General features: G+C 38.0%; 2 protein-coding genes and 2 pseudogenes across 2 annotated transcripts; 3 read left to right on the top strand and 1 right to left on the bottom strand.

Moving 5' to 3' along the window:
- Positions 1-664: 664 nt before the first annotated feature.
- LOC139942728 (microfibril-associated glycoprotein 4 pseudogene) lies at positions 665-1,651 on the bottom strand (annotated as a pseudogene).
- Positions 1,652-4,958: 3,307 nt separating this feature from the next.
- On the top strand, positions 4,959-5,591 carry LOC139942727 (ryncolin-1-like). The gene is made up of 2 exons (XM_071939523.1): positions 4,959-5,205; positions 5,287-5,591. Exons 1-2 carry the CDS (start codon positions 4,959-4,961, stop codon positions 5,589-5,591), a joined length of 552 nt encoding a protein of 183 aa, XP_071795624.1.
- A 5,074-nt stretch (positions 5,592-10,665) lies between these two features.
- On the top strand, positions 10,666-11,652 carry LOC139942548 (microfibril-associated glycoprotein 4 pseudogene; annotated as a pseudogene).
- Positions 11,653-14,917: 3,265 nt separating this feature from the next.
- On the top strand, positions 14,918-16,380 carry LOC139942726 (fibrinogen C domain-containing protein 1-like). The gene is made up of 2 exons (XM_071939522.1): positions 14,918-14,977; positions 15,625-16,380. Exons 1-2 carry the CDS (start codon positions 14,918-14,920, stop codon positions 16,378-16,380), a joined length of 816 nt encoding a protein of 271 aa, XP_071795623.1.
- The last annotated feature ends 1,863 nt before the right edge of the window (positions 16,381-18,243 follow it).

The raw sequence follows: 18,243 nt of genomic DNA, 5'->3' as shown, positions 1-18,243 counted from the left end.
CGTCACAAAAGGGATAGGCGGAGTCAACCCCCAAGCACTTAATTAATTGTTTTAACATATAAATAGTGACAAACAATTACTCAAAAAATTGTTTTATTGTTAATAATCAAATACTCTTACGTTTAAAAGAAGAAAAAAATCCAGGTGTCTTTAAGATATAAAGTTTATACTCTATACAGTCAAGGCCATAAGCAGTTTCTACAAATTCAAAACATATCAAATATTGACTTTATAATCCACGTTTTAGTTCCCTTTGTTCTCCCTATCTCTAGGAGCATTGTCTCGTTCGACTTCCAACAAAGAATACTTTATATTTACACCTTTTTTTGTATTGTATGACTTAAAGGAACTTTACACCATTGGTAATTGCTCAAAACATTTCTTGGCAAAACAAATTACTTGTTAGCGATCAATGGATAGATGTTGATAGTTTAAAACATTGTGAGAAACGGCTCCCTGTGAAGTAATTTCCTATTTGAGAGAGAAGTTCTTTCGCACTAAAATATTCGAATTTGATTTCGATACCTCAACATTTGATTTTGAGGTCTCGAATTCCAGCACTAAATATATTGTTATTTTGTGCATGACAATGGTCTATGGCAATTACCGAAGGTGTCCATTGTCTTTAATTTTGTTTTTCCCAACCGAAGGTCTGATCACAGAGTTACAGAACTTGCCGTATTTTCATGCTGCATTTCTTCAGGGAGTAATAATTTCCTCCTGATCGACCCCATTGTAGTCCCTGTAGGTTTAGTACCTCTTGCTGTGGATAGTATTTACCATTCAGATGAACCCAAAAGCATTCATTAAACCACCAGGCACCTTCAAATAGCTCGGCACAATTCTCACCAGGCTTTGCATCATTATCCTGATCCTTCGTGGTGAATGGATGACCATTATGATGTTTCAATTGTTCTTCGGCTGTACTCTGAGCATCATATGAACCAACATGGACAGTGTACTTATCACCTGTAACAGCAAACTCACCATAAGAAGCCCAAAACGTGTTGGACTGCCAATCTTCCATATCTACTCTGAGCTCCCATTGTCCAGATCCAGTAAGGTCACGCAGGATATCATTCCCCAACCAGAACTCAGCCTGCCGATCACCAAACCCGGTTTGGTATTCAGCCCAGGTACGGTAAAAGTCAACAGTGCCATCTTGTCTCCTTTGGAACACGATCCAACCTCCTCCATCTGTCTCCATATCACAGTAGACCATTACCCCATCAGGCAGACTTGTTGGGTAGATTGTGTATATGCCATTGTCACGGTAACCAGCTTGATATATCTTTAGACAACTGCTATACATTTTCAAATCTGGAACGGCAAATAATAGCGTATCCAACTCTGCATCAAAGTATACACTTCCTTGTGATTCGGTAAAGTCTATGGGGTTATTTGCTCTGGTGTTATTGTTTAATTCGCAAACATGGTCATCTATTTGGTAGTTGAACGACACACATCGTGGATCCATAGAGCAGTCTCGCCCACAAATCACATGCGAAGATACAGTCTTTATGCGAAACACATGGTTCTCCAAGGCTCGGTTTGTAGCTTGATACATGGTTGAGATAAATCTCTGTGGATTCTCACTCTGACAATAAAGTACCATAAGTAACAGAGACAAAGCTAAGGCAAGAGCTCCCATGCTGAAGGTTGTAGTAGAAGTATTGTGTGATATATTAAATAAACAGAAGACTATGCCGAATATGCGAATAAATTGTAAGTCAGACTTGCTGATCTCAACACAAAATTATCAAATGCAATGCAAAATATCCGCAGAGCCAGATAGTTGCATTTCAAAAAGAAGCTCCTTACCCTTGATCTATTCTTTAACACTGAGATAAATTTAGAGTGCGTGCTTAATAAACGTCTTTAACCACACGAATCCAGTGGTGTTTCATATTATGGCAGCGCAACTGATACCCTTGAATATGTAATTAAATTTGAGATCGTTGCTGGTGTATTTTTAGATACAGCTACCTGTTTCCGCCAAACTATTAGGTCAATTAGGTTTTTTTTTTTAAATAGATTCAGTGATGCATGCAGACCATTGTGTCCACGTTATTGATTTTCGCGCGACTTCTATAGTACTGTACTCGTTCAAAAAGCAAAATCTTATTAGATTTAGCCGTGAGGTACTGTGCATTGGTATCCGCTAATTATTTACGGAACACTTGGCAGACTATATTTACGAGGACACAAATTTTCCTTACGAAAACATCGTTCCAATGACTTTTTTTAAGCATAAGTTGCAAATTATTTATGCATATATTCATATTTATATTATTTTATTATAGAGACAGCTAACTCATGTATGACAAGCATGTATGTGAGAAACGGCTCCCTCTGAAGTAATGTAGTTTTCGAGAACAAAAAGTAATATTCTACGAATTTGATTTCGAGACATCAGAATAAGATTTTGAGGTCTTGAAATCAAGCACCTGAAAGCACAAAACGTCGTGTGACAAAGGTGTTTTTTCTTTAATTATTATCTCGCAACTTCGACGACCGATATAGCTCAAATTTCCACATGTTTGTTATGTTATGCATATGTTGAGATACACCTAGTAGGAAGACTGGTCTTTGACAATAATCAATAGTGCCCAGTCTCTTGAAACTTACACGGGACTATAAATAAACAGATTTTTAGCTGTTTTACAAATAGTTGTGTTAAAGTGTATTTATAACCAACTCCTAACTTTGATCAGCCAAAATTTACCAAAATTTACTTTAATTTTATAAAATCAGTATTAACATAATTAGCGGTTTTATACATGTACTTTGTAATTTTATTATTCAACTTGTCTTCTCAACTGGTAACAGTTAGTAATTCCTGTAAAATATGAACATGGTTATATCAAGGTTTTGTTTATGTTTCAATATGAAAACACGTGTAAAACAGTAACAATAAATAAGTGCTTGTGAAATATAAAGTTAATCACAATTTACAAGTGTGATGAACTTCAACCATCTCACTCACAAAACATGTGCGCAAACAATCATTTCCCTGTACGCGAGCAACCGTAGGATTTATTGTACATGTGTAATGAGTCTTGGGCGTACATCAATTTTCGAGAGAGTACTTTGTCTGCTGGTTGGCCATAACAGCCTTGGCTAATGCATACCCACTGGTATTATGGCTACCATTACGATAGAAATATGTGACCCACTCTGTGAAAATGAGTCACATGTCGCCCAAAGCAACATTTTTTTTTTTTTTTTTTTTTTTAAGATCTTTAGTTGCACGGTTAACCTTTAAAAAACTTACTTTTAGGCACTAAAGCTATGTATACAACACTTTTGTGATCATACCTATGCCTAATTTGTATCCTTTTGCACACAATGGTAGTTTAAAATATGATTTTACTTGTAATTCGTTTAAATAAAAATGGTGTAGTGGCTAATTTCAAACGGGAGTAACTCAGCAACGCGATACACCCCACAGCTTAGACACAAACCAAATTACTGCCGCTAATGTGTTCTTTCCAGCCATGCATACAACTCAATTCCTGAAATTGCCTACATCTCACTCATTTTTACAGAGCGGGTCACATATTATAACAACCAAAACGGACACTTAAGTAGCCTTCAGCTTACCCGTTAAGTATTACGATGTAAGGACTGCTAAGTCCACACGATTATCTTAAATAGTTATAGGGACACGTTGCATTAGGTCGTGCGAGTTGGTCTTTTCGAAAGCGTTTGAGACCGTTATATAGATAAGTTTAAAGTATAATATAATGATCAACGCAGACATGCCTCGAAATTGCACGATTTATTTCGATGCATGGTTGTGTGGATCATTTGGAACTTTTAAATTATCAATCAGTGTTGCTTACTGCAATGAACTTGTCTGCTAAAAGCCAAAATGTACAGTTTACAAAAACAGTCATTAACAATATTAAAGAATGATTTATAAAAAAAAATGTGTTCGAGAAAAGCATTAAAAAGAGCACACACAAAGGTTTTAATTAGATTAAATCAAAAATCATTGTTCATGATACTAAGAGCCTCGCCACACTGATAATAGTAACGAAGCGGTGAAAAAAACACACATTTTCCACCGCTTGGATTTCCACTATGCTCGAATAATATTGGATCTAGGAGAAAATCCCATGATAACCATAAAACTTACACGCTAGTCGCGTATAGCTTTCCCGTTAAGTGTTACGATGTAAGTATTGATTGTAAAGTCCAAGCAATTATCTCAAACACAGGATCTGGCCACTATTATGATGGCGATTTCTTCGCCCAATCATGGTAATGGATTTAATACAAAGAGCCCAATTAACAGAAACGTTACTGGTAAAAACACGTTTATATGCATCGGTCCTCATAATGGTTATTGCAGCCCGGACTTAATTATCATGTCTGGGAAAAGTTTAGAAAACATAACCTGCTATAGATAAGTATGTCGTTAATCTGTGTTTATCGTTGGGAAACGTTGACGTCAATGGGTAGAGTTAAAGGCATTAAATATCCGTGCTAGCAAAGATTTAGCTCATTCGATCTGTAAATTGCGTCAAAGTCTCATTCTCTAAATGTTGCGTCAAATGTTCTACTTCCGAACTGTTTATCAACGTACGTTCATCATGGAAGTTTTTATCAAAACGCTGTTGTTGGTACTGATGGTACAAACCTGCCAGGGCGCAAAGCAGGAACGGTCCATCGAAGCTTTCTACTTGGCTGAAAACCGAGCCTTACTGAATCATGTGTTTCAGTGGAAGACTGTATCTTCTCCCGTGATCTGTGGGCGAGACTGCTCTATGGACCCACAGTGTGCATCATTCAACTATCACACCAATAAACGTGTTTGTGTGTTGAATAATGCCAACAGAGCTCACAGCCCAGATTACTTCGTTGAGCTGCAAGGTAGTGTGTACTATGACGACAACGTGAACAGTCCCTCGTTTTCAGCATCCAACAAAGAACGTTTCGAAAGTTGTCTTAAAATGTATCAAGCTGGTTACCGTGACAATGGCATATACACCATTTTCCCCATAGTGACAGGTCTGAATGATGTAACACGGGTTTACTGTGATATGGAGACAGATGGAGGAGGCTGGATCGTGTTTCAGAGAAGACGGAATGGCTCTGTTGACTTTTACCGTACCTGGGCTGAATACCAATCTGGGTTTGGTGATCTAAAGAATGAGTTCTGGTTGGGAAATGGCATCCTGCGTGACCTTACTGGATCAGGTCAATGGCAACTCAGAGTAGATATGGAAGATTAGCAGTCCAACACATATCGGGCCTCTTATGGTGAGTTTGCTGTTACAGGTGACAACTACACTCTCCAGGTTGGTTCATATGATACTCGGAGTACAGCAGGTGACTCATTGACAAGGGCGCATAATGAGCATTCATTCAGTACCAAGGACCAAGACAATGATGTGTCTGAAATAAACTGTGCTGAGTCGTATACCGGCGCCTGGAGGTATAAACATTGCCATACAGCTAATCTTAATGGTGCATACTACCAACAGGCTGATGTGGCGCATGGACAGGGAATACAATGGAAAAGCTTGAAAGGTTACAATTACTCCCTCAAGAAATGCAGCATGAAACTACGGCAAGTAATATAGACTCAAAGTCTGTCGAGAGTTATGCCTAAAATTATTTACCTGTTGCTCCTTAATGAAACGCAAAGGGATATACAATTCAGATACATGTCATTGTTTACTGGAACACGTTGCCTTGGATCGGGCAAGTTGGTCTTTGAAAAGCGTTTGAAACCGTTTGCTTTGAAGTGCAATTAATGGTTAGATAGATAAGTTTAAAGTTAGTATAATAATCCACACAAACATGCCTCGAAATTGCAAGGTCGGCCATTTTGTGGAGTCAAAGTTTTGACTCTAAGAAATGGCCGACCGTGTAAGTCTGCGACGTAAGAGGAAAACCGTGCAATTTCGAGTGATACTTGTGTGGATCATTATATTCTATTTTAAAATATCTTATGCATTTCATAACAAACGGTTTCTAACGCTTGTCGAAGACCAACTCGTCAGATCCAAGGCAACGTGTTCCATTAAGTTTGACATTACTTTAAAAAGAAAAAAAGAAGAAAAGAAAAACAGTTTAGTACAATAGAAGAAGATCAGCTCGCTCAGTGTTAACTTTAAAGGCAGTGGACATTATTGGTAATTACTCAAAATAACTATTAGCATAAAACCTTACTTAGTAACGAGTAATGGGGAGCTGTTGATAGTATAAAACACTGTGAGAAACGGCTCCTACTGAAGTGACGTAGTTTTCCAGAAAGAGGTAATTTCCCACGAATTTGATTTCGAGACCTCAGAACTAGATTTAGCTGAAGCACACAACTTTGTGTTACAAGGGTATTTTTTCTTTCATTATTATCTCGCAACTTCGACTTCCAATTTAGCTCAAATTTTCACAGGTTTATTATTGTTTGCATATGTTGAGATACACCAAGCGAGAAGACTGGTCTTTGACAATTACCAATAGTGTCCAGTGTCTTTAAACCAAGATTCGATAGTCTGATAAGACAAATCTATAGTTAGACAAGTTCGTTAGTTTGAATCGGGGAAAAACAAAACTTTTTTTTTTTTTTTTTTTTTTTTTATGAAAACAAAGAAATAATTCTTATAATACACCCATAAAGGAAACTGTCACGGTAAATTTGATATGATTTGAGGTTAAACAAAGAAAAAATGACATTAGTGGGACTAGAACCAACAATCTACCGTGCAGGCGCTCTACGAAATGAGCTATCTAGCCATATGTTAGCGGTCTACCTCTCTGTATAGCTCAGTTGGTAGAGCGCCGGCACGTTAATCCGAAGGTAGTTGGTTCGAATTACATTCTAGTCAGTTTGTTTTCGTTCAACTCCAAATTCATCAAAAGGTACAACGATGCAAATGTTTATTGGCATCATAAACTAAAGTTTTCACTAAAGGTGTATTGGAAGGAGTTAATAAGGAAAACAAAAACATAGGTTGAGTAAATAAAATCCTGATTTTGGAATGAAGATTTCACTATTGACGAGGCACAGTCAAAAATTATTGCCATGTTAAACAAAATACTTCTTAAAAGCTAAAATCTTCAAGTTTAAAATGTCGAGTTCAAATGTTTGAGCAGCAAAGTAGAACAGTATGTAATAAAGACTGATTGAATACGTAGCTCCACGAGTGCCATATTACTTAAACTCGAGATGAATACCGTTATTTGACTAAAATGCATTTTTTCAATGCTATGGAGGAATTTATAATGTGCATATAATGCGCTTGTTGAGGTGCACAATAGTCGTTGGTAGTAGATCAACGTGTCAGGTGAACAGTGATACTTAAAAGTAAATTGTTTTTGTTGGACAATTAACTTAAGAATGTTGTTTCAAATGTTATGCTTATGAGGAATGATGATAAGATAATACGAAAAACATTTTCACTCAACTTGATCTTAAAAACAAATTCATAATAACACCACACTGTTTCGCTATTCCTGTTGGTGGAGAGCGCGTCATGTGGGGTGTTTAAACGGTTGATAATAACCAGCTGGAGCTGTTTATAACCGATTGTTTTCGGATACTACACGCTATAGTAATGATGCACGACGTTTCTCTTTATGGGTGATGCGGGCGCTGTTGGTTAATTGTCCGTGCTGTGTGTGAAAGAAGAACGTAAAATAATAAAACTAATAATAATAATGAAAGCATTTATATAGCGCCCCACAAAGAACGGAGCGTTTTACAATTTACAACGAAACAAACAATGCAAAGACAAAGATACAACAAACAATACAAGCAAAAACAAAATTGACCAGATTAGACAAATAAACAGGATTTGAGCATATTTTTTAACTGTTCCAGTGTGTTGGCTTCCTGGATGTTTCTTGAATATATGAAGGTGCTATAGAGTGGATACATTTGAAAACTTCGACGAGAAGTTTGAAATTAATCCGGGCTCGAATTGGTAGCCAATGAAGGCGACGTAACAATGGCGCACTTGGATGGTCGCGAGCAACAAGAAAGATTAGTCTGGCAGCCCTATTTTTTAGCCTTTGCAGACGAGTTAAGTCACCTTCATTGGCACCATACAGCAATGCACAAAGACTAAACGCGCACGAATGCATATCCAAAGACTGTCTCGAATGCATATCCGAAAACGTACAGAGCTCAAGGACGTCGGAAAACGGATAAGTTTGACCAAGTTTCTTACTTTAATACGCCTTCCAATGAATTGGAATAAAATAGTAGTGACTCGTTCTTAAACTGCCGTTTAAAACCTTGCAGGATCGTGGCCGTGCGATAAATGCCCTCGGCTTCGGCTCGGGCCTTTATCACACGGCAATGACCCCGTCGTTTAAGAACTTGTCGCTACCCTTTTATTCACTTAGTCAATTTATGTCATGGTTCAATATTCTTTAATAAGAGACACAGTTTAGTCGAGTAATATGAAAACCTGGCGTGAATGTATGGTACAGTTTTGGGGTTTCAACATTCTGATTTTGTCAAGCAGTGCTTAATCACACGTTTGATACAAATAACCTACTAAGTTCTGTGGTAAATTAATTGTAATCACACGATTGATACTAATAACCAGCTTAGTTTTGTGGCAAATAGACTGCTCTACGAAACACAATTACAAGGATCAGCATCTTTTGTTTCCTGAAATAATAAAGGTGTTTTTTAAATTTCTGAATCTAAAGACAAACAAATGTGTTATGGTACTTCAAAACACATTGTTGTTTCCATCTGGATGAAAAGAAGCCAGTCAATTTTTACAAATTTATTTATTTATTTATTTAGTTTATTTAAAATCTTTAGACATACACAATAGTTACAAGTTGTACAGGGGCTGTCAAGGTTAAAACAAAAGTTAATAATCAACAGAGTGTTTAACAAAATACGTTTTGAATTGATATTATATCCACTTATTTTACTGTTTTATTCGAGTTTATGGGTGTCCAATAGACCAATTAATTAGGCTCCGCCCACGACGCATGTGTGAGCAAGTACACGTGAGCCTCTCCATCGCCTTTCTGCACAACTCTGCCACGCGCGCCAAGCATTCACGCACGCATGTCGGACCTTATTTGTCGGACCTTCGTTGCGTTGTGATGGGTCAATACGCAATGGGGCGGAGCTTAATGGATCGGTCTATTGCCATTGGAGGTACACATACATGACACGTGAACGGTTAAACAGTAATAATAATTATATGAGGGATCTATGTAACAACAAAATCGGCTTTTGAATGTATCTTTTGACATGTTAAAGCATTGTAAACTGTTGTGAAATGTTGAGAAGAACATATGAAAATGAGATTGTCCTCTCACAATCTGGCCGTGGTTAAACAAATAACAGAACCCGCTTACTAAGTAGAGACAACAGTTCCAATAAGTGAAAGCGTGAAGGTATGATACAGTTTTGAAAATCTGAACCGTTCTTTGCACTCACTTGTGCAACTTTCCATCACGAAACCAACCACGACTACAACCTTTAATGTTTCCATGATTAGGTAAATCTCAAACCTGTCAGATGAAACAAAGTTATCTTCGTTCGGTGTTGACTTTAACTAAATGTCAGTTACAGTTACAGCCTTACCCGTATGACAAATTACAAGGCATGTACAGTGGCTACATTTAGGATCCTATTGTCGAACTTTTAATATCAATAATTTAACACAGCTTAGCCTTTCGTAATTTTTCTTAGGGTACTAAACTATTCATCGAAATGCTTTTAGTCTACATATTTGTTGCACGTTGCTGCACACAGTTCACACCTGATAAAATCTGGTCTATGGTTTATTGATGTGTTAACTTGGACATCCGTTTATTTTATGTGAGATTGCTGTATGTAGAGTGACTAGTACATCGCCGCCAGTTATTAAATCATCATAAAAAACCTGGGTAGACGGATTGTAGTGCGCTAACTGAGAAGATACTTAATGACGTGACTGGGAAACACCTCGATTGCTCCGTACCAAAGACAGTGACGACATACACTTATGATTCGGCTTTGCTGGTTGCATAAGTATCAGAGCATGATCCATGGCTATACAGCAGTGCATTGTGTTTGTATAACTGCTGGTCCCTACGTGGACAAAGATATTTGCAATTAATAGGCTATATTTCAACATGTATGCACGGTCCACACAACCATGTGAACTTGAACGACTGGTTGTGATGCGTACACTCTGCCTTAGTATGGATACTGAGGACGAACATACACACTAGCATGCATTAAAAACAAACGAGACTACAACCGTTTCAACTAGGCAACGGTTGCCTTCAATTTACTGCAGTCGAAACTAAATGACATTGACCGTGCTAGTGGAAAACTTAAAGTTAACTTTATGTGTGTCTCCATTTGACTGCAGTCGTAATGTTAAAGAAGAAGTTGTTTTTGTCTACCAAGAACGAAACAGCTAATCAAAATCCTTCACTGATGATTTGGTAGTTTGTCGTCAAGCTTTTACGGTTTGCCGTTCGTCCATATCGTATTGCCGGGGAATAGGAAACGCCAAAAGGTGGAGCAAACTGCAATACAAATCAGAGTGACCAAAAAATCAGTTCATTTGATTAGCGTCAGATACTTACTGTCGGCGTAAAACAAATCACCCACCTAAGGTTAAGACAGTTCTGATTTGTTTTTTTTATCTGCTACAACGTAAGTAAGTTGATTTGAGTGCGTTCATTATGGAAGTTATCTTGGCAGCCGTTTTTCTGATTTCCATGGTGCAAACCTGCCAAATTGCAAAACCACAACAGTCCATTGCAACTGTTTACTCGGCTGAAAACCGAGCCTTACTGAATCATGTAATTCACTGGAAGACTGTATCCTCTCCTGTAACTTGTGGGCGTGACTGCTCTATAGATCCGCTTTGTAGCTCATTCAACTATCACGTCATAAAACATGTTTGTGTATTGAATAATGCCAGCAGAGTTCACAGCCCCGATGACTTTGTTAAGCTGCAAGGAAGTGTGTACTATGGTAACATTGTGAACAACACTTCATTTTCAAAATCCATCATTAAAAGCAACAGCAGTTGTCTGATTATGTATCAAGCTGGTTACCGTGCCAATGGCATATACACCATCTTCCCCAATAGTCTGATTGATGGGTTAGATGTTTACTGTGATATGGAGACAGATGGAGGAGGCTGGATCGTGTTCCAGAGGCGACAAGATGGAACTGTTGACTTCTATCGTAACTGGACTGAATACCAATCTGGGTTTGGTAATCTACAGAATGAGTTCTGGTTGGGGAATGACATCCTGCGTGACCTTACTGGATCGGGTCAATGGCAACTCAGAGTAGATATGGAAGATTGGCAGTCCAACACATCTTGGGCTTCTTATGGTGAGTTTACTGTCACGGGGGATAACTACACTCTCCATGTTGGTTCATATGATGCTCAGAGTACAGCAGGTGATTCACTGATAACGCGGCACAATGGGCGTTCATTCACTACCAAGGATCAGGACAATGATGTGTGGAGTAGAAACTGTGCTGAGATATTTACCGGTGCCTGGTGGTATAGTGATTGCCATAGTGCTAATCTAAATGGTGCATACTACCCACAGGCAGATGCACCGTTTGGACAGGGAATAGAATGGATGGCATGGAAAGGTCGAAGTTACTCGCTCAAGAAATGCAGCATGAAAGTACGGCAAGTAATATAAACTCAAAGTATGTTTAGAGTTAAGAACACACAAAATATGGAATACAATTATGGAAAACAAATATGAACGTGTTGATCTTGTATGGGCCACCAGGCCATCAGGGAAATTACGAAACATAAACTTGTTTTTTTGTTCAATTAAGACCCTCCAAATGAAATCAACAGTTTAACACACGAGGGAAAAAAAATCAACTTCCGGATAAAGGTATGCTCACTGTTAACTATACTATAATATCCTCACTGCTACTAACAACTCGTCTAGCTCGGTATGTAGTCAGATAGTTTGACAAGGTCGTTGGTTTGAATTGTATTCATACGAAAGAAAAAAATAATAATAATATTGTAAACGACTGTTTGGCTATACATGTAGACACTTAACAATTACTGCTCCTCTTCAGGAGTAAGTTGGTACATGTTAGTGTGGCCACTATAATAATAATAATAATAATAGCTAATTCTTATATAGCGCATTTCATAACTGAAAGAAATACCAATGCGCTTAACAAAAAACAAAAGGCAAACAATAAAGCAACCAATAACAAAAAATACGCTAACAAAATGCAAACGAAAGGATTAAACTGAACAGAAGGCAATAGAAAACAAATGGGATTTGAGCAGAGTTTTGAATTGTTCCATGCTCTGTGGAGAGCGGATGTAGCCAGGAAGAGAGTTCCAAAGTTGGGGGGCGGCACTAGAGAAAGTCCTTGAACCGAAGGATTTAGTTCGAACGGGTGGTATGGTGAGAAGATGTTGTGATGATGAACGGAGTGGACGGGCTGGTACATAAGGGATGATGAGGTCAGACAGGTAGCTGGGGCATGTTCCATGGATTGCTTTAAACGTAGTGATGAGGAGCTTGTATTGAATTCTAAAAGAGATGGGAAGCCAGTGTAATTCTTTCAGAACCGGAGTGATGTGTTTGCGCTTAGTAGAACGTGAGACCAGACGGGCAGCGGAATTCTGGATACGTTGAAGTTTAGCTATGTCTTTTTGGGGAATGTCAAACAAGAGAGAGTTGCAGTTATCCAGAAGGGAGCTTACAAATGAGTGGACCAGAATCTATATGTTGTTCTGAACATTTAGCGACATATGCGTTTAATAAGAAGCCCTTCAACATAATGTATTGTAAAGACAATTTGATGTAGAATAAGAGAGTAATTTACTAAAACTATGAAAATGTGTGTTAACACATTTTGCGGAAGTCATTTTGTGGAGTGGACATTCAAAAGATTGTTTGCTGATAATACAAATCAAACAACTGCATGAGTGTTTAAACGAATGACTTTTTGAAATTATTAATTTTTGAATGTACCAAATAATCTCAACTATCCGAATCTAAATTAACATGAAATAAGTGAGAAAAACAAGACCATTTTGGAATAACTTTTAACCTGTAAGTGGGGACCTTTGATAATATTGTGAATGAATAGCGACACGTTCGCCCATTTGGATGACGGTGCTGCATACTTAAAATGGGTTTAAATGGGTACCAGACTATTGTATTAAGAGCTCACTGAGCCATTTCCTTTACCATACTCACAGTGAACCATTGTAAACGGATTAATTAATCCGAGTGATTAATCCATGCTAAGGTTGTGTCTAATGTTGGACAACAGAAGGGGAGCAACAGCTGTGGACTGGACAACAATGACCCAAAAGGGAACAGCTTGAATATGGCCCAGTACACTCTGTTGCTCACCTGGTTTTAATACACGAGTTGGGATACCAGGGGACATTTTTGACCGTGGAAGAAAATATCTCATAACTTATAATTTGCCAAGTTATTAGCATTTTGTTTTATCTCATGTTTACTGTTTACATCTTCGACAGCTGTAACAGAGTTCCAGAAAACTGTTATGTCAATAATGTACAAACGTGTTTTATAAAAAACATTCCCTCTCAACATGAAAGTCTGGCTATTGTGTTGCCAAATACAAGACATTAAAGTCGGTATTTTTCTTCTCCATGTGCGCTGCCAGTAAATCGGAGTATTTTGCCTATTTTGAGACATGTACACTGAAATTGCACTGAACTGTGGTGGTTTTACATTGTGCAAGATCATACTAAAGGTTGAACGCGGCACTAAAATGCTTGATCTCGCTTTCGGGATGCGGTCCTTCTTGGATCCTTGTATGAGGATCTAGTGTAAACGCGGTGTACGGGCTTCATAGGTCCAACCATATGTTAGAATTCGAGGAATTCCCTTTAGGCATTTATCTTTGTCAGATTGTCCGATGAAGTTTGAAGGTGTCTCATAAAGCACACAGGAGGTTAAACCAAAACTTTCACAGTTTTGTTATTCTGTGTATACTGGTAATCACACAAAACATTTATCAGCAGCGTTGCGACTGTTTCGACTGATACATCGATCCTAATCGTAAAACCTTTATGTCAATAATGCGGGAACGTGATCATTGTAAACACTCTTTCTTTACTTAAAGGTCTGGCCTATGTTATGGCGTATACAATGCCTTAAAGGAACACGTTGCCTTGGATCGGACGAGTTGGTCTATAAAAAGCGTTAGTAACCGTTTGTTATGAAATGCACATGGTTAGAAAGATGTTTTTAAAGTAGAATATAATGATACACACAAGTATAACTCGAAAATGTGTGTTGTTTTTCTTTTTACGTCGCGAACTAACACGGTCGCCATTTATGGGAGTCAAAAATTTGACTTCGAGGCATGTTTGTGTGGATCATTGTATTATACTTTTACAACATCTTTCTACCCATATGCATTTCATAACACACGGTTACTAACGCTTTTGATAGACCAACTCGTCCGATCCAAGGCAACGTGTTCATTTAAGGTTTGGCAATTATGATGGCGATTACTCTGCCTAGGTATGGACAATGAGTACAAGAAAAGAAACATAATTGTAGAACCGTTACTGACAATAGAGAGAACAACGTTATTAGTCTAGATCTGAAAGATCCGGACCGAGAATAGTACGGCCAATCAAAACCCGTCACATACATTTTGATACTGGGGTGTGTCAGATGCGCAGCGCTCAATTTTCGTACAATTATTGTGTATAATTTAAGTATCGATTGTGCGATCCACATATCCATGTCAAACGTGAAGATATGGCAATCATGATGATAAATACTCTGCCTAGGCATGGAGATGGAGTACAAACAAAGATACCTAATTGTAGAATCGTTATTGCCAATAGACAGCCCAGCGATAGTCTAGATTTAAAGTTATTGCTTCGCAACTGAATGATTTTGAACAAGAACAAGAGAGCAAATCAAAACCCACAATATGAAACTGGCGTTTGTCAGTTGCGCAGCGTCCAACTGCGGTAGTATTATATTGTATAATGTACGTATTGATTGGCGATCCACACGGCAATCCAAACTGTTATAACCTTTATTGCCAATTGAGGGAACAGCGTTATTAGTCTAGATTTTAAGTTATTGCGTTTGCAACTGAATGATCTTGACCGAGATCGGTACAGCCAATCAAAACCCGCCACATTTGATACTGGCGTTTTGTCTCAAAGTTTTCAGTCTGTGTTTGTCCCAAACCCTTTCTCTCATTATTGTCAGGACGGTGACGTCGATGGGTGGAGCTAACTGCCTTAAGATTTGCAGCAACCAAACAATTAGTTCATTTGATCCCCTTTTGTCGAAGACAAAGTGTCGGTGTCAGACAATTTTAACCGACAGCTAAGAGAGAAACAAAACACAAACAGTTTTCAAATTGGTATAATTTTGGTAAAAACATTCCACCATATCTCAATCATGGAAGTAATGATTTCAATGTTGTTTCTAATTGTGATGGTACAAACCTGCCAGGGTGAAAACCACCAATTCATCAAAACGTTCTACTTGGCTGAGAACCGAGCCTTACTAAATCACGTGTTTCAGTGGAAGACAGTATCTTCTCCTGTGATCTGTGGGCGAGACTGCTCTATGGATCCACAATGTGCATCATTCAACTATCATACAAACCACGTTTGCCTGTAGAATAATGCAACCAGAGCTAACAGCCCGGATGACTTTCTTGAGATTCAAGTAAGTGCCTACTATGATGACAACGTTGACACTTTGTCATTTTCACTACCCAGCACTACAAGCTATACCAGTTGCCTAGAGTTGTATCAAGTTGGTTACCGCAGCAATGGTCTACACATCATCTACCCTACAAGTCTGACTGATGGTTTACACGTCTACTGTGATATGGAAACAGATGGAGGAGGCTGGATCGTGTTCCAGAGGAGACAAGATGGCTCTGTTGACTTCTACCGTACCTGGTCTGAATACCAATCTGGGTTTGGTGATTTGCATAATGAGTTCTGGTTAGGTAATAATATCCTGCGTGACCTTACTGGGTCAGGTCAATGGGAGCTTAGAGTAGATATGGAAGATTGGCAGTCCAACACATCATGGGCTTATTATGGTGAGTTTGCTGTTACATGGGATAACTACACTCTCCATGTTGGTTCATATAATGCTCAGAGTACAGCAGGTGATGCACTGACATGGCATGATGGCCAACCGTTCACAACAAAGGATCAGGACAACGACAGAGATAGCACTGACAATTGTGCCGTTGATTTTGAAGGTGCCTGGTGGTTTAGACTTTGCATTATATCTCATCTGAACGGTAAATACTATTCACAACTAGATCCGAGAAGTTTTCAGGGAATACGATGGCTAGGAATTACAGGATCGGAACCAATATTGAAGAAATGCAACATGAAAATACGGCAAGTTATGTAACAATCACCTCATGTAAAGGATTTGGAATGGGTACTTTTTCAAAATGTCCACAGATTTACATTAAACTTACAGGGTTTGAAGATAATGATAGTGGAAAGCTTCTCTTCAAATATTACTTACTAAGGTTGTGTAGTTTTTGAGAAATGAGTAAAACAAGTCACAAAATCATTTTCGTCTCATGCGACCAGTTATGATATTATACCAAAACCATAGCACAACTGGTTAAAAACTTACATGCTAAAACTTAGACGAAAACTATTACTTTTACTCAGTTCTCAAAAAGTTCAGCACCACAGTAAGTCAAATTTCAAGGTAAGCTTTCTACTATCATAATCGTCATACGGTGAAAGTTTAATGGAAATCTGTGGACATTGTTTGTGGGTTTTTTTTAAGTACATATACCCTTAAAAAAAAATACGAAACAGAGAATCACAATGAATAACAATTTTTTCTAAATGTCGAGTTTAAAACACACTGCGTGTATGCCTGCGTGTTAAGAGCAGTCGCCTGCTTGGAATTTTAAACCATTTTCGTTCAAACACTTCAAGTAGACGAATTCGTTCAAACGATGGACATGAACAACTCTTGAATTCAAGAGAGACATTACTTTTATATGAATATTTCGATAACTTCAATACTGTAGATCGCTTGACGGTATACCGTGTGAGTATAATTATGTTAACTATTAGATAACAAAAAAAATACACTGTCGTTGTAAAGCCCGGTTCATACTTCCTGCGAATGCGAATGTGACACGAATGTTGACGTCACAAATTCGCAACGAAATTCGAACTGAGTTAAACCGCTGCGAGAGGAGTGTTGTAACGTAAAATTAACGTCAAATTCGCTTCGTATTCGCATTCGCAGGAAGTATGAACTGTGCTTAACTGAACAGTTTTACTGAAACTGAGCACACTACAGTATTTCGCATACTGCCCTCCCCATTCATAACATAACAACGAAGGATACACATAATATGGGGACACCTAACATTCTGGGTATTTATTTATTAAAATATCGCTTTATTTTAAAACAAAATATAAACAATATATTTTTTGTATATAAATCGTTTTGTATATAAATCGTGGTGTTGTTTGGTCAGTTACTGTTGGCTGTTAAAGGAACACGTTGCCTTTGATCGGTCGAGTTGGTCACTGAAAAGCGTTTGTAACCGTTTGTTATAAAATGCATATAGGTAGAAAGATATCGTAAAAGTAGAATACAATGATCCACACAAACATGCCTCGAAATTGCACGGTTTTCCTTTTGCATCGTTGACTAACACGGTCGACGGTGTTAGTTCGCAAAGTAAAAGGAAAACCACTCAATTTCGAGGCAAATTTGTATGGATCATTGTATTCTACTTCTTTCTAACCATATTTCTAACCATATGCTTGTTATAATAAACGGTTACAAACGCTTATAAAAGACCAACTCGTCCGAACAAAGGCAACGTGGTCCTTTAATGACATAACCAGTTGCAAGGACTCGCGTGTAGTTATGACAGAAGTTATGACAGTTTTGTTTTTTGATCAAACATTTTGGAAAACAGGATGGTACACAATGCCGACTTAATTTCGTTTAAACTAAATGGTTTGAAATAAATGATTGCAAAGATCAATGGAAGAGGAATTTGAAATTGCTGAACTGCAACTTTTGCCATTCGTTTTGGAACAGAATAAAACAATACAAAAATTAAAATGGGTTTCTTGTTTGTATGAAGCCCGATTTCACATTTTGTTTAAAGTTCCTGTGTCAGATTTTTTTCCGATTTGACCCCTAAAAAACTTATTTAAAACTGAATAGGTAATTTGATGGGGGTCGAGAAAGTTACAAGCTTTCATTTGAGCCATTGCTAGAAAA

This window comes from Asterias amurensis, chromosome 10, assembly GCF_032118995.1.
Source record: "Asterias amurensis chromosome 10, ASM3211899v1".
NCBI classification, from domain to species: domain Eukaryota; kingdom Metazoa; phylum Echinodermata; class Asteroidea; order Forcipulatida; family Asteriidae; genus Asterias; species Asterias amurensis.
Note: the sequence above shows the minus strand (reverse complement) of the source record. Positions and strands in the feature narration are given on the sequence as shown.